This window comes from Topomyia yanbarensis, chromosome 2 (genome assembly GCF_030247195.1).
Source record: "Topomyia yanbarensis strain Yona2022 chromosome 2, ASM3024719v1, whole genome shotgun sequence".
NCBI lineage: Eukaryota > Metazoa > Arthropoda > Insecta > Diptera > Culicidae > Topomyia > Topomyia yanbarensis.
In genome coordinates this window covers 309,374,467-309,390,860 of record NC_080671.1, presented here as the reverse complement: position 1 = coordinate 309,390,860, position 16,394 = coordinate 309,374,467, and the positions used below count along the sequence as shown (strand labels likewise).

The 16,394-nt window shown below is 36.5% G+C and overlaps 1 protein-coding gene and 1 long non-coding RNA gene across 3 annotated transcripts; one reads left to right on the top strand and one right to left on the bottom strand.

Annotated features, from left to right (window-relative positions):
* Positions 1-873: 873 nt before the first annotated feature.
* Positions 874-12,257, bottom strand: LOC131683530 (ubiquitin-conjugating enzyme E2-17 kDa). 2 transcript variants are annotated; one of them, XM_058965583.1, is made up of 4 exons: positions 12,145-12,257; positions 11,745-12,087; positions 1,762-2,047; positions 874-1,703 (listed from the first exon to the last, which is right to left on the bottom strand). In XM_058965583.1, exons 2-4 carry the CDS (start codon positions 11,786-11,788, stop codon positions 1,578-1,580), a joined length of 456 nt encoding a protein of 151 aa, XP_058821566.1. In that variant the 5' UTR covers positions 11,789-12,087; positions 12,145-12,257; the 3' UTR covers positions 874-1,577. The 2 variants fall into 2 exon arrangements, with proteins under 2 accessions (XP_058821566.1, XP_058821565.1); XM_058965582.1 differs by having other exon boundaries at positions 11,745-12,003; positions 12,056-12,248.
* Positions 12,258-13,427: 1,170 nt separating this feature from the next.
* On the top strand, positions 13,428-14,075 carry LOC131680174 (uncharacterized). The gene is made up of 2 exons (XR_009303856.1): positions 13,428-13,854; positions 13,912-14,075. It is a non-coding gene; the product is annotated as an uncharacterized LOC131680174 (long non-coding RNA).
* Positions 14,076-16,394: the final 2,319 nt, after the last annotated feature.

Genomic DNA, 16,394 nt, shown 5'->3' with positions numbered 1-16,394 from the left:
TTCTACATGAAAAGGCCTTTGGTCCCTGGCACTACTGGCTGTTGTTTGAAACGGTATGCATTGATCGAAATGGTAAAGCGAAAATCGAAGCGTGACTAAAATATACGCTAATTTTGTCATTTAAACAAAACGAAAAAAAATATATTGTAATTTATCTCAAAGTTGAACTTTATCGACCGAACAAAAGTAGGTTTCAAAGCAATTGTTTAAATACGCAATAAATAAATTTTTAAATGAATGCATATCATATGCATGGTTTAGAACTAAGTAGTTCTTTTTAGCATTCATATATGTGCGGAAAAACTGTACATACTTTTAATACGATGACAAACGATGTAAAATGTCAACGATTACTTGAAAAAATGAATACTTTATCCGACCATATCGGTGAAGAGAGTAAACGTGCGATATTTCGATTATTGTATCGATTTAGCGGGCTGTTTTAGGCAAGACTGAGAGAAACGATAGCAATGAAATTGAAAGATAGGTATTCTAGCGCGAATCAGTTATAAACACAACACAGAAAACTAGGACTAGGCAGGCTCATATGGCCATGATCGAAAGGAAATGTGAAGAATCCATTGCCTTCTGCTGGTAGGAGTTCGGCTTTCTACCCAAGTCGCTGATAGAACCTAACTCATCATCATGTTTTACCGCCAACGCCGCGAATTATATTGCATACTGCATTTTCAATGGCCATACTTGTTTGGGTAATCAGGTTAGTCGCAGATTATCATGATCACAAGGTAGATCGCTTTGTGCTACTGATGGCTCTTAATTTTTTGATGTCTATCGACAAGCGACACTAAGTTTGGGGGTTCCGTTTGTCTCCGGAAACAGGGGTTTCGGAATATATTGCACAGTAAGACATGGTTCATTTTACTTGCTTTATTTTCAAGTTTTTCTTTCTTTGAATTTGCGTAGTACATTAAGTTTTGTTTTTATATTATAGATTTTATGTTTTAAATTAGATTTTATTTCTCGTTTTCGCTCAGTTGTTGAACCACAACATTTTTCACGAATAAATTTTCATTGATTTCTGTTCATTTTTATATATCTCGCTGAAGTTATTGTGGGTGAATTAGATACATATCTGTGTAAGATTCTTTTTTATTATTTTTTTAAACTTTACCAGCATTCTAGTCTGTTTTATTTATTCATATCAACTTTTGACTTGTTCCAATAAACGATGCTTCTCTCAGCACCTGTCTAATAGGAATTATTCCAGAAACTAATTGTTTACAGCGTAGTGTTTCATCTAACTGTATGATGTGAATATTTCTTCTTGTTAGAACTTGCGGTTAATTACCTTTTGTGGCTAGCTTTACGAATTCTGACAGTTCCAATGTGTTAATCGCTACCAGCTACTAAATAGCATCTGTACGTAAATAATTGTGGATAGTACAGTAGGTGATCATTCGCAGATTTTAATAGCACATTTTTAATTATCAGAGATTTTAACTGAAGTTAGGGGACACTGAACAGCGATTTAATAATATGAGAGGGGATAGGTAACGCGAATTTGTTGTAAGAGGAAAACTACACCGATAGACGTAACAGTTCCTGGGGAAATAGGGCTAGTCGATGAAACTTTGCTCAACACACGCTTTCACTCGCTTTTCGTATTCTCGACGATTTTCCTTGTAGAGTTGTGCTGCCATTGAATTTGCAGGTGAATTTGGATTAGGATCGCTAAGTAGGGACTGCAATCGGACGAGAAACGTGTGAAAAGTGATAGTTAAACGTTATGCTACAACATACCTGTATGGAGGTCAGTATAGCTGACACGTCGTACGTAGGACTCCATCTGTTTTGTAGAATGTCCAAACAAATGCCACCATCAGCATATACATTCGGGTGAAACATTTTCGACACGAAACGAACTGTTGGTGGCTTGTTTGGATATTCTTCGGTGAATTCTATCGTCAGCTTAAATGTACCATCCTCAAACGGTGTGTCGTGAGGGCCGAAAATCACAGCATTCCAAATCATTATATTATTATCTGTGGGGGCTCCAGAAACGCCAGTCGGTGGGTCCTCCTGAAGTCTGAAATAAAATAGATTTATGTTTTGAGAATGTGACTAACGTGCACTTTCGCTCAATAATCCCTCTCAGAGCTAGCATAGAAACGAAATTCAGTTTGCTTCTGTAACCAAACATGTGCGAGCCTGAATGCACTGCGCCAGGAGAACGAATGACGAGTAAACGAACCAAATATTTCATTCATCGCGGCCGGCATGGATTGAGATTTGTTTCTCTTCACGCAGGGCTATTAATTTTTTAAGCCCTGACCGTAACCAGGGATGCCAAACTACATTTTTTTCGGTATATTTACATTTGCACAAGCCGTACAGCCCGCTACAGCGACGCATCACTACAGCTCTTGCCCGAACGGTACCCAAACCGAGTACATTTTCCCGTAGAGCAGTAGAATACATTTTTGTTTTGCTGCTGTACTCCGACTGCTCGGTGAGAGTGTGGCGTAGTAAAGTTTGTTCTCTCGCTTTGTACCCTTTTCTCTGCATAGTCAAAGGGAGAGGCCCACACACGAAAGCGATGATGCCGGTCGTGGCGTAAACGAACCGCATTTATTATCGTTGTTTGTGATTGAAAATATTAAATAGATTAAAAATATTAAAAAGTGTAAAACAAGGAAAGAGAAGCTGTGCTGCTCGCGTCTGGTGGCTGTACTGGGGGCAGTATTTCTTTGTCTTGTTACTGCTTTGCTTACAGACTGCCGTACAGCGCTGGGCATTAGCGAACGACAGCAGCGTCAAAAGAGAAATGAGAATGTAGGAAGAAAAATTACAGCCGCAGAAAAGGTAGGCATTTTGCATCCTTGACCGTAACGATAGCGATCCGAACATTGCAGGGAAAAAAACATGGTGGCGGTGTGCTCATTGCTGTCTCCAACCGACTCTTATCCAAACAAAGAACATGATACTCACAATTTCGAACAACTTTGGGTAAATATTCGTGGCCCCTATGCTAATTTTTGTGTAGGTGTAGCACCGACGAACCGACGTGCCACATGGAACAAAAAAATGCGTCAGATATTGTCCTACTTGCTTAAATTAAAATACGTTGTTACACTAGCGGCATCTGTATAATGGTTCGCATGGTAGTCCTCGTCGATAACACAACAGTACGCAGAAACCAAGGTGTATCGACGTTGTACCAGGTATGCTAGAACGAACAAACTTTCTTTTAGCATGTTGAAGATCGTTTTAGCAGCCTTTTGTTACCCTATGTATGTATATATTCTCCCCGATTCCGCCAATGATGTAGAAGTTATTCAGAAGCACATAGATTTCGAACTCGAAATTGCAACTTCCGTTGAACCAGTTCTACTGTTTGGTGATTATAACCAACCTGGACTTCTTAGGAAGAGTACCATACCCTTTTCCTGAGATGGCCCACCTCACACCCTTTGGGTATGATTTCCCAGACCTTTCTGAATTAACCTTTTCGTAGGCGAGTACTACCTTACTGGACGAACTGTCTGCACTTAACATGCGACAAATGTTCACAGTGAATAATGGGCGAAATCGAATCCTGGACCTCCTGTTTATTAATGAAGAAACGGAAGCACTTGAGCCGTTAGTTGCGTCATACGCATATCATCCTGCATTTATTGTAACGCAGATTTGTCACCAGCTGATTTTTATGACGAGATGAAGGATGTTAGAGTTCAATTTTTCGAAGACTGAGTTCTCTAGACTTCAGAACTTACTAAGGCAATCGACTAGAAGACTTTCTTGAATTTCGCGATCAATATGGATGCTGCCAAAGAAAAAAAATTAACAGGTGCGGAAACAGCATGACCCAAGACCGAAACCAGTATGGTCCAACCAGTAACTTTGTAAACCGAAAAGATTGTGAGAGGCTGCACTTCGAAACTACACTATGCGACGGAACCCCATTACAAAAAGGGAGTTCACTCCAGCCAGTAACAGCTACAAACGCTACGAAACGTAAAGATAATGGTCTTCCTTCCAGTATTTTTCTCACAAATGAAATGTCTAATGTGGTAAAAAAAATCGGCCAAATCAACTCAGGTAGATTGTGGCCTTCAAGATGTCCCTCGTGATGTAATCAATTTTCGTGAGGTTTCAATTTACTAACGAGAATGTCTTCGCTACCATAAGTTCTCTACATCGGTTGGGCCAGATGGGATTCCTTCTATTATACTGCGCAAGCGTATTGTGTACAATTCACCGAAATTTTTTCAACCAATCACTGTTGCAATGAGTGTTTCCCGTGTGTAACGTTTCCTCTTTTTAAAAAAGGTGATGAGCAAAGTTGTTAGAGATCTTCGTATGTTCTCTCATAAGACTAAAACATCCATATCGAAGGACCAACATGGCTTTTTTCAGGCAGTTCAACAACTACCAATATAGCTCTTCGTACTGCCTTGAAAATATAGAAAATGGATCATAGGTAGACAGTGTATGTAGTTTGTGTGATCTTAAAGCTGCTTTCAATCGTGTAGTCCACTCTCTTATCTGGCAAAGATTGAGCAGCTGAGCAAACTTATATACGCTGAAGATCTCAAATCATGCCTGATTGTGCGGTCAATAGAGGACTATACTGCCTATGATCGCATATCAGTCCCATAAAGATAGGAAATTCCATAGAAAACGGGACAACTATGCGATCATGGGTAATATATTGAACTTCAGCGACATCTAGATGCTTCTTGTAGCTGGTGTAATCGCGACTTGTTGGCTGTCAGTGTATCCACATACGCAGAAAATCTCCAATTCTCTGGAGCAACAACATCGCCGGGCAGTCGCTAGAGAGAGTGCCAGTTATAAGAGTTCTTGATGTACTCCTGGACTCGCAATTGACATTCAGAAACCATCACTCTCACGTTATGGCACAGGCCAACAGAAATCTTAGCTTCGTAATAAGACTCGCCAACGAGTATTTTATGTATTTTTCACTTGTTCGGTCTGTCCTGGAAGCTTCAGCAGCGATTTGGTGTCCTTATGTGAGCCTTTGGACTAACAGAATTGAAGCAGTGAAAACAAGATTATTTCGCTTTTCTCTTATGCTGTTTTCGATGGCAGTGCACCGTTGTAGTGGATTGCACTGGTTTTGCACTTTCTAGCAGAAGTGGCAATGGAACATACCCAGTTTTCTGCACTTCTGCTAGAAAGTGCAAAACCAGTGCACTCCACTACCCCGATGCACTATCAATCGAAAAGCCCATTAGATATAGACACTCTGACCAAAAAGCGATATACAACAGAGCGGTATTTGTTGGGAAAATATTGACTGACCCAATGGATGCTCCAGATATTCTTTCTCAAATGAATATCCTCCAGAAAGCTTAGATTGCATTATTTTCATTTTGCTATTTCTATTGATGTTTTCAAAATAGACTTTTAGTTTATAAGACAAGGTTAAAATATTTTTGTGATGTTATTGTAATACTATGTAATTTTGTTAAATTGTAAAGTATGATAATTGTAATCAGGTGAAAACGTAGGAAAAGATTAATGGTTTTCGCACATTCGAGGTCTGCTTCTGAAGTGAATCTTGAAATGGGCCTTTCCCATCCAACAGCAACAATAACATTTCATGTAGACCAACACCGGTCAGATGAAAAATGAGAAAATAAATGAATAAGTATTCTTTTGTACACTTCAGATGCGAACATTCACACTTGTCCGGCACGGCATTGTGAATCGGATCGCAAAGGTGTGAAGTCGGCTTAAGACTGCCTTAGATTAGTTAAAATCTCGTAGCATGAAAATGAGTACAAAAGTTGCTCTGACACTCCTGTTTGCAATAAACAAACAAGAGGCAGATATTGGAAAGTGACGTTAAAAAATCAATTCATTTGGTGATGATTCTTTACTTTATATCATGATGCATCAATAATAAAACGAATTCGAAAATCGCACAGTCGTGTTGATTGGTATCGATTATGTCAATTGCGGACCGACCTTAACACGACGTTTTCGATCTTGGACCTTAAAATCATTGCGGCGTAGCAGATACCTAAAAGAAACGAACGTATGTTTAAAATTGCATGGTTCTCTGTAACCGTTGCACAGTGGGACCAATCTAAAAAAGGTGGGACAAAACCTATTTGAGGCCTTAGATGTCATTTTAGAGCCAGCATTTCTTCGTAGGATATGTTCACAATATTATTCTGCAACTTTTTAAATAGAATATTTTGTAGTTGGACTAAAGTAGAGTACCCGAGCAAAAAAATGTTTTTCAAAAAATTGTTTTAGAGGGTTAATGTCTTCGACAAAGTTGTAGAATGTTATGTTTTGAATAACTTCTTCTAAGATACCACAGACATCAGACCTGAAATTTGAGGCAAAATTGTTGTTTTTTTAAAATATGATAAAAAAATCAGTTTTTCGATATTTCCATGCTAAAAACCTTAATTGATTAATTTAATATGTTCTACAAACTTGCAGGTAACACTAAAATACAACTTTTTGTTGAAGTAACTAATTACCTAAAATCAATATTTTGGCTTCTAAAACTATTTTTCATATAAATTTACTCTATTTTCTTCAAAGATTTCTGTTTTTAGGTGCACTTTTGTGCAGCCAAACTTTGGCTATTGCGATTCTCTAGTATTCGTAGAATAAAACTAATACTACATAAAAACAGGATATAGTTGGACGCATTGTTTGGGTGACCATTCATGTACGACGGTTTATAACATAAAATGTGTCTATCTTCAAAGATTTCTGTTTTTAGGTGCACTTTTGTGCAGCCAAACTTTGGCTATTGCGATTCTCTAGTATTCGTAGAATAAAACTAATACTACATAAAAACAGGATGTAGTTGGACGCATTGTTTGGGTGACCATTCATGTACGACGGTTTATAACATAAAATGTGTCTATATTATTTTTAATTTATATACATTATAAGCTATTAACAAAATCTTATATTTTGTACGCACTTACAAGCATATAGAACATATTGAGTTGATCAATTGCGGTTACAATATGAAAGAGTGAAAAAATAATATAAATTTTGAATTTAAACTGCCAAAGAACAACGATTTCGGCTCAAAAAATAAATAAATTGTATTTTCAACAGAATTGTTCCAAATACAATATTTGACAACTTTTCTGAAGACCTCAACTATTTAAACAAAATTTGATTTATTTAGTTCGGGATTTCTACTTTAGTTTAACCAATAAGATTAGTTCTACAAATTCATAAAAGTAGAATAATATCTATTTGAGACCTTAGATATTATAGAACCAAAGTGTGTGGAGAAATATTCACAATATAGTTGAATCATTTTTATTTTTTTAGATGGTTGAGGGCTTCAGCAAAGTTGTATAACATTCAATTTCGAACATTTTTATTAAAAATACCTTATACATACTGTAGACTTATTTTTTAATCCGAAATCGTTGTTCTTTGGCAGTTTAAATTCAAAATTTATATTATTTTTTCACTTTTCCATATTGTAACCTTAGTTGATCAACTCAATATGTTCTACGTGCTTATAAGTGTCTGAAAAATATAAGATTTTGTTAATAGCTAATAATGTATATAAATTAAAAATAATATAAGCACATTTTATGTTATAAACCGTCGTACATGAATGGTCACCCAAACAACGCGTCCAACTATATCCTGTTTCCATGTAGTATCAATTTTATTCTACGAATTATAGAGTATCGGAATAGCCAAAGTTTGGCTGCACAAAAGTGCACCTAAAACAGAAATCTTTTATGAAAATAGAGTAAATTTATATGAAAAAAAGTTTTAGAAGCCAAAATATTGATTTTAGGTCATTAGTTACTTCAACAAAAAGTTGTATTTTAGTGTTACCTACAAGTTTGTAGAACATATTAAATTAATCAATTAAGGTTTTTAGCATGGAAATATCAAAAAACTGATTTTTGATCGTATTTTCAAAAAACAACAATTTTGCCTCAAATTTCAGGTCTGATGTCTATGGTATCTTAGAAGAAGTTATTCAAAACATAATATTCTACAACTTTGTCGAAGACATCGACCCTCTAAAACAATCTTTCGAAACAAAAATTTTGCTCGGGTACTCTACTTTAGTCCAACAACAAAATATTCTATTTAAAAAGTTGCAGAATAATATTGTGTACATATCATACGAAGAAATGCTGGTTCTAAAATGACATCTAAAGCCTCAAATAGGTTTTGTCCCATCTTTTTTAGATTGGTTCCACTTTGCGTTGGAGCGCATTACATATGGTATTTTCGATTGATTGACACCGGTGTAGTGGAGTGCACTGGAACTGCACCATTTTTGCACTTTCTAACAGAAGTGCAGAAAACTGGGTATGTTCCGTTGACACTTCTGCTAGAAAGTGCAAAACCAGTACACTCCACTACACCGGTGTCAATCAATCGAAAATCCCAATACTCTACGGCGTTTATATGTACATATATATTAACGCGACAACCGTTCTGAAGTCAACATCTGACAACAGACGCCTCGAGAGGATGGTAATCGAAAAAATATAAATAAACTTTAATTTTACGTGCTACTTGTCTACATCTATCCACAGATGTGATTTCGCATGACGAAGACGTTTTACCTCTGATTTTTATGTCACTGTGTCTTTGACACTGGTCGGCGTGGTCGATGACGAGTGTGGTTTCACAAAATAAGTTTAGAAATTGAGTTTAAGTTCAACGCAGCATTTCAACTGAATGCCAATGCCGTGCTTTACAATGAACGACACGATAGAATTTCCTAGATGAATCAGGGTGGATACTACGTGTTATAACATGATATTTTCGATGCAGTTACGCCGAGTAAGCGCTCATTGTGTTGATTTCAATTGCGTTGAATATAGCGTTGGCAAGGTTCATAGACGAAACAATCCTTTAAAAATATTTAAGTATATTCCTTTTGTTTAGTTAATTCAACATCATCCCGTTAGCTTTAATGAGCTGTTGGATTGTGGATGGTGGCTACCGTATTTGCATCATTTTCCCGCCACCGCCCAAATCGGTTTGCGTTGGTACAATTATGCAACTATCCAATCGATCGACTTTTGCACCGACTTTTATGGGAGTTCAACATGAGCAACTGCCGATGCGACAAACGATTAAAGTACGATTCACACGATGCATCAGGCTTCAGTCACCGGTACGGAACGTCAAGATTAGATACATGCAGTTAAATGGAAGCATTCACACACGACATCAACGGCACGGAACGTTTTGACACACGGAACGTGTGAACGGGCACAAGAGAAAAGCATTAAGGACGATTCAGACGATACATCAGCTTCCGTCAACGCCAACGGAACGTCAAGATTAGTTACATGCAGTTAAATAGAAGCATTCACACACAACATCAACGGCACGGAACGTTTTGACGTACGGCGCATGTGAACGGGCACAAGAGAAAAGTATTAAACTTAAGGACGATTCAGACGATACATCAGCTTCCGTCAACGTCAACGGAACGTCACCGTTCCGTCAGGATAAGTTACTTGCAGTTAAATGGAGGCATCTGAATCGGGCTTTAAACTTATCCTGATGGAACGGTGACGTTCCGTTGACGTTGACGAAAGCTGATGTAAGGACGATTCAGACGATACATCAGCTTCCGTCAATGTCAGCGGAACGTCACCGTTCCGTCAGGATAAGTTTAATACTTTTCTCTTGTGCCCGTTCACACCTGCCGCACGTCAAAACGTTCCGTGCCATTGAGGTTGTGTGTGAATGCTTCCATTTAATTGCATGTAACTAATCTAGACGTTCCGTACCAGTGACGGACGCATAGCCTGATGTATCGTGAGTCGTACTGTATCGTCTGAATCGTCCTTAAATATGACCGACGAAATCGGTCTATTGACTAATCTATGTGGAGTTGTGTTAGTGCGAGATTGAGGTTAAATCGGGTAGTTTTTTTGCCAAATGAGGTTAAATCAGATGGCGAATTGAAAACATAGCGTTATATGTATGTTGTCTATACACATTGCAACTGTGTTAGTGTCCTAGACGTCAAATAAGTCAATTGATAGTCTAAACACCGACGAACCGACATGACAGAGGCATTCGAAAAGTGTCCCATACAAAATAAAGATTATTTTAAAATAAAGCGATCACTACTGTCAGTGTCAAACTGCAACAGATCGCTCCGCCATGTTTCAATCTGGACAGGATATTACCGAAGATGTGCAATTCCCTCAGCTGCGTATGTAGTGGTAATGTGCATCAAAATAATATTCAGAACTCATGAAATGCATGTATTCTGTTACTTTTTTTCTTGTAATGGACAGTTTTGTTAAACAGTACATATATAGGATAACAAAAAGCTGCTAAAACGATCTTCAACATGCTAAAAGAAAGTTTGTTCGTTCTAGCATATCTGGTACAACGTCGATACACCTTGGTTTTTGCGTACTGTTCTGTTATGGACGAAGACTACCACGCGAACCATTAAACAGACGCCGCTAGTGTAACAACGTAATTTAATTTAAACAATTAGGACAATATCTGACGCATTTTTTGTTCCATGTGGTACGTCGGTTCGTCGGTGGTTTAATACTAAATTTACATAGATTAATTTGATGAAAATTTTTCATCGATGAAACACAACTTTTAAACCAGGTTTACCGATGCGATTTGTGCTCCATCAATTCGGTGCCTCTAAAATTGATATCCGTGCTGCCCTAAATTGTGAATCATGAGTGGAAAACCATTTCTGCCACAGTACGATACAACCATTTGAAATCATCAGAACATGATACATTATGCGGCAAATATACCGAACAATCGACATATTTCCTGTTTATGTTATTGGCTTTGACAGCATAAATATCGCGAGTTTTAAGGTCGGATATAAGACATGAGTCAATGGCGCTACTCACAAGTATACATGCATGAGGCATTTAACATGGATCTGTCATGCCATTTTTGTTGAAAGCTACGAAGACGGGGTTAAGTAGGTTTCCAACATAGAAGTTTCCTATAACCTATAACTAATAATTATAATTTGACTTCGACTTTTTCCGTTTTTTGGAGCTAGCACAATCAAACTCTAGCTTAGCCCTGCCTCTAAGTTAGTGTCGGATTCTGACAAGACGAAGTAGAAACGCAAATTCCATACCTAAATTTACTTAACCTGAATAATGATAAAACCAACAGGTTACCATGTGGGTAATAAATTACAAATCACGTTCCGTCGAGACAACGATCCGGCTGATAATCAGAATTAACTAATTTCTGTGATTGTGTGGATATATAACCCTTAAAGGCGCAAATCATTTTTTTTTCGAAATTTATGAAAATTGTCTCACAGCATTTACTACAACACTGTGATAATTTTGAGATACATTTCGTTTAAAAAAACATTACATATTTAAGGGTTAAATATCCAAAGGTTTTGAAAAATTCGTGCCGTGGTTGATCCCTTGCTCGACATATAGCTATATGGCAGCACTTCCTTCGGACCACAGGCGAATGAATGTGACAAGGTCAAACGGATACTCGCGCAATCACGCAATGTATAAATATGGCATTGGTCGGTGCCATCAGATGTGTGCTACATTGACGTTGGATCATTCGATTATAGTCATTGAACTTCGGAAAGCGACTAGTAGCGGATGTTTCCTTATTAGTAGAAAACTACTCGTCAGGCTGATCAAAAGATTGCGGAACTAGATATAAATAGCGTCTTTGAAAACAATTTTGCCCTGGCAAGGAATCAGAAAATTGAATGTATCTTTTAACTATAATATGATTTCAAAACTCACCTTTTGAAATCTCTCATCAGACGTCTGCGAGCTGGAGTTGACATTTTGTTTTTTTCCTTGCAGCTGCTATCGACTAGTTCTGGAACTATCCTTGGATGACTTCAAAATTTCAAGTGGATTACTCACGAATTAAGCGAAAGGTTTGCTCAGCTGATAATCGTTGCTTCTAATGCACCAGCAGATAGATTCAACAAATTTCTTTTTCTTTATGTAATTTTTGGCTGTGCTTCTTTCTGTTCCACAACTCACACACTGAAATCTGATCAAAGCTTTTTTCTACCTTTCACGAGACCCAACACATCGTTTCCTACCTTTCGTCCGCAATAAGCGTAAAACGTCCCTTCTGCAACAAATTTCAATCAATATCAGCACATCTCGACAATAAGACTATTGTACAAACTGGCAAAACGTTTGAAGCACACAAATAGTTAGGAAATTAATTTGTAGTGTCGTACTGTTGAAAAATACGCAACGAATGACGTTTCTATTCTCTTATTGCCTTTGCAGGCCTTCCTTCTTCCGAATAGAGAAAAAATATATCCCTGCGGGAAAAGCTGACCGTTGAATTCGACTAATGTCAAGATGACGTTAATGATATGTCGAATGTGTCGATTTTGAACTTCTGAATCAGAGATGCCAGGTACTTTTTTCAAATGTCTGCAATAAGAATTTTAAAAAGCCAGGGAAGAACAAAAAATGTCAGGAAAGCTAGTGTAACCAAAAACCTTTATATTCAAAAATCTGCAAATATCTACAACCAAACTAAAAAATCTGCAAATATCTGCAACCAAACTAAAAAATCTGCAAATATCTATGTCATCGAAAAAATCTGCAGCTTAAATTAAAAGTCTGCGAATTTGCAGACTTGTCTGCAAATCTGGCATCTCTGCTTCTGATGACGGAAAAAATATCATAAAGTATTTATAACAAAATTTATAACAAAACCATGAAAAATTAAATTCAAGATGCTTTAAATTAGTAAAAAAGCAGTTTGCATCTTGATATTGCGCCAATGTCATCAAGTATTCCCTGTAAAGTTCAGCCGAAAATGAACTGGAATTCTGGCTGGTTCCAGTTCGTATACGGGCTAACTAGAATCGGTTGTGTCACTGAAGCCGGAATGTGAACTGGAACCAGCCAGAATTCCAGTTCGTTTCCGGCTGAGCTTAACTGGGTGTTGACCAGAGATGTCATATATTTTGGCCTAAGAGCTATCAGGGATGCCAACCTTTCAGATTTATCTGGATTCTTCCAGATTTTTTAACGTCGTGCAGACATAGATTTATGTTTGTCTGATCCAGATTTCAAAAAAATTGTCCAGATTTATCCAGAAAATTTGGAAAATGAGAAAATAAGTTACACGAATGCATAGTTGATTTTTAAACCACTTTCTGAGCTACAACTTTTCAAAAGAAAACTTTTTATAAAAGCTGGAAGCACCCCATACCCTAGTTTTCTAGCTAAAAGTGAACAAATTTTCTCTAATTTTCATTAGCTGGAAGTTCCAGCTATCCAAGATACTGAAAGCCCAGAGACGTAGTTTTAATCCTATGCTGAAAATTAAGCGTCAAACGCTTGGTCAGATTAGCAGCGCAATGATCGAATTTTCAGTAAGTTGTGATATATTTGTTAACATACAAATATGTTTCATTAATAAATTGCTACATTCCCAAAAAACATTAGGCCATCCAGACAATTCCAGATTTTTTCAAAAAAAATTACAGATTTTTCGGAAAAACACTTGGCATCCCTGAGAGCTATACTCGCTTTGTTAACTTCCTTGACCTACGGTAAATCTAGACTACCTATTTTATGACTATGTTTCACGCATTTTTGAGAATACCATTTATACGTCAAAAAGTGGATCGATTTTAGTTATGAACGAAGAGTATTTTTAACGCATTTTCGAGAATGTCAACGGCGAAGAAAAATGCGTAAAAAGTATATCTCACAGAGTAAAGAAAATTTACACTTCGACGTGGGGCTATTTTCAAATAAGTGTTCATATTGCAAACAATGCTTCTTGTTTACTTTCGCGATTATTTATCGAAGGCAGAGAAATATGGACGAACATTCCAAACCTCTTAATAAATCATATAATGGTGCTATGGTACGTATGTTTCTTTCTTGTTAATTTCTTTAAAATATCAAGTTTCTTCTTTTTTAGATTCGAAATGCATGAAGCCCAGTAATGATTCAGAATCAGATTAGAAAAAAGTTCTATGTTTGGGCTCGAATCTTGAAGGCGTACCGCCGTACCGTTTAAGGAAGTTCAAGATGGTATGACCCCTAAATATTTTTTGTATTTGAATAAATTAGAATAAAAATTAATGTGATTTTTGTTACTTCTCGAAAAAAAAATTTAAAGGCGAAAATTGTACAGTATTTACGCATTACTGACTTCTTGTAAGAAGTAAGAAATAGGTATTTTTTTACTTTTTCAGAAAAATAAAAACTATACATTTAACTTTGCAGGCAGGAGTATAAATTACCCATTTTATAGTTTGTTGAAAGAGTCAAAAATATGCATTTTTTCCTTTGTTGTGTGGAGTAGAAAGTATGCAGATTCTGACGTACATTCTGTTTACACAAAAGAGAGTAAAAACAATATATTCATTTTGTGGGTAGTCCCAGTTTCCCATCAAAATGCGTACTTCATAGTTATAATAAAGTTTGTTGTGATTACCGGAGGCATATGTCGACAGGTTATAGTACACACAGAAAAAAATGTTGGTAAAAATAAGTTTTTTATTCTTAGCAAAAAACAACCAACGCATAGGGTAACCAACGAATTTTGGATCCCTAGAGGAAGTAAAATTACGTGAACGTCAAAAAATATTTGCTTGCCTATGTTTTTTAATGCAATACATGCACGAGTCTGCTCCAACATTACCGTTCTTGAAAGAAAATGGATGTTTTATACATTGACATAAACTCGAAAATGACATTTCTTCACAGCATGAATTTTTCACATTTCGGACCCTTCCACACTAATTTGGACAGTGTTCCAAGCATATTTTGGACACACTGAATGTGACTGAATATATTTTGGAACCAGTGAACTTTTTTCTATTAAACTGACCTACTGACTCGTTCTACTTGCAGTATATTTAATGCATGAAAGAAGAACATAAGCAAATCAGTGACTGACAATCAAAAATGGTACATTAATCTTTATATGGAAGGCTGACTGCATGAAGTATTTTTTTAGTTCTATCATTTTGAGAAATAGAAAAACTTTCGGTACAATTAGGTTACTGCAGACTTAACAAAGCAGCATTAAATGTTATGCAATAGTGTTAACAATAATATATTTCGTGTAACAATTGGTCGGTGTTAAGTCAGACCGGACTAAGTGACAAAATATTGATTTCGCGAAAAACGAATTTAAAGTTTGAATCGCAGCATCTTTTACATTATGATTGGAAATTAATTTTTGCCATAATTTTTGTTTATTGTTACATATTTCAAATCTGGCAAATGTCGAATGTAGCTGACGAAATACTTTATCTAGTGCTATCATTATCTCATTTTTTTATGTTTTGCGACTTAGTCCGGTCTGACTTAAGGTTGGACAGAGAAAGGGTAAAATTCGCAAACAAAAAAGCAGCTTTTTTCCACACCGTATGTCAGATCTTCATAAAAATCAATCAGCAGTACTGTAGCAACATTCTACATACGCTGATTGATTTTTATGAAGATCTGACATACGGTGTGGAAAAAAACTGCTTTTTTCGTTTGCGAATTTTGCGCATTCTCTGTCCAATCTTAACACCGTCCAATTCATCTGTAGCAGTATTATGGAGTAACATCCTCAAGTGTATGATAAATCAAGGTTCAAAGTTCGTCAGGAATCTTCTTGTACTAAATATTAATTTTTAATTCTTTTGTTTACGAGGTGGTTTCTTGTTATTCTTTCTAAGCTCAGTTTTTCTTTGTTTTTCTTCCTTTACTTTCCCTTTTTCTTCTGTTTACGCCTTGTGGTATTCAACTGTTCGGCGCGATGTTAAAACAGAAGGACTACGTCGCTTGAATCGTGATGTTCCTGTGAGTGTTTCAGGCGATTCTAGGAATTCAGCAAGCACACTCTTATTATTATTTAGCTGTGATATGTCTCTTAGATTTGTCAACATATAGCTCGTCGAATTCAACAAATTCGAACTACAAATGTTCTTCAGAAGTCTCCTCTTTGGTCATATTATGGTCTTCAATGAAATGTTCCTCAATCGTTTGATTTTCGACATACATTGGTTTGAACATTTTTAAATAATTTGACCAAAAAGAGTAGGCGACCTACCGTTACGGAATTTTTCACTTTTTGATCATTCTAACTTAATAAACAAATAGCTGTCAAGAAAGAAAATCGAGTGGTGTCCAAAATAAGTTGATATCAATTTTTTAAGACATATTGTGGACACCATTTATTTAAGATTTTTTAGATAAAACATTACGAAGAAACCTTTTCAAACACGTAACATGCATAATACCAAATCATACAAACTAATTGAATCGATAAAAAATATTATAATTATGCATTTAAATCCAACTGGTTACCCTAATGCGCATCTTGTGTACACGTTAAAGAATCAACCTGCGCATCATCTACACCAGTTGCGCTTTAGTTCCGCACGCTTTAAATATGAGGAAAAT

Bases quoted from the DNA above. Each gene is read 5' to 3' on its own strand.
- LOC131683530 (XM_058965583.1), bottom strand. From the start codon at position 11,788: ATGTCAACTCCAGCTCGCAGACGTCTGATGAGAGATTTCAAAAG. The intron at 2,048-11,744 runs GTGAGTTTTGAA...ATTTTATTTCAG, and splicing joins CTGATGAGAGATTTCAAAAG to ACTTCAGGAGGACCCACCGA. The intron at 1,704-1,761 runs GTATGTTGTAGC...GTCCGATTGCAG, and splicing joins CTATACTGACCTCCATACAG to TCCCTACTTAGCGATCCTAA.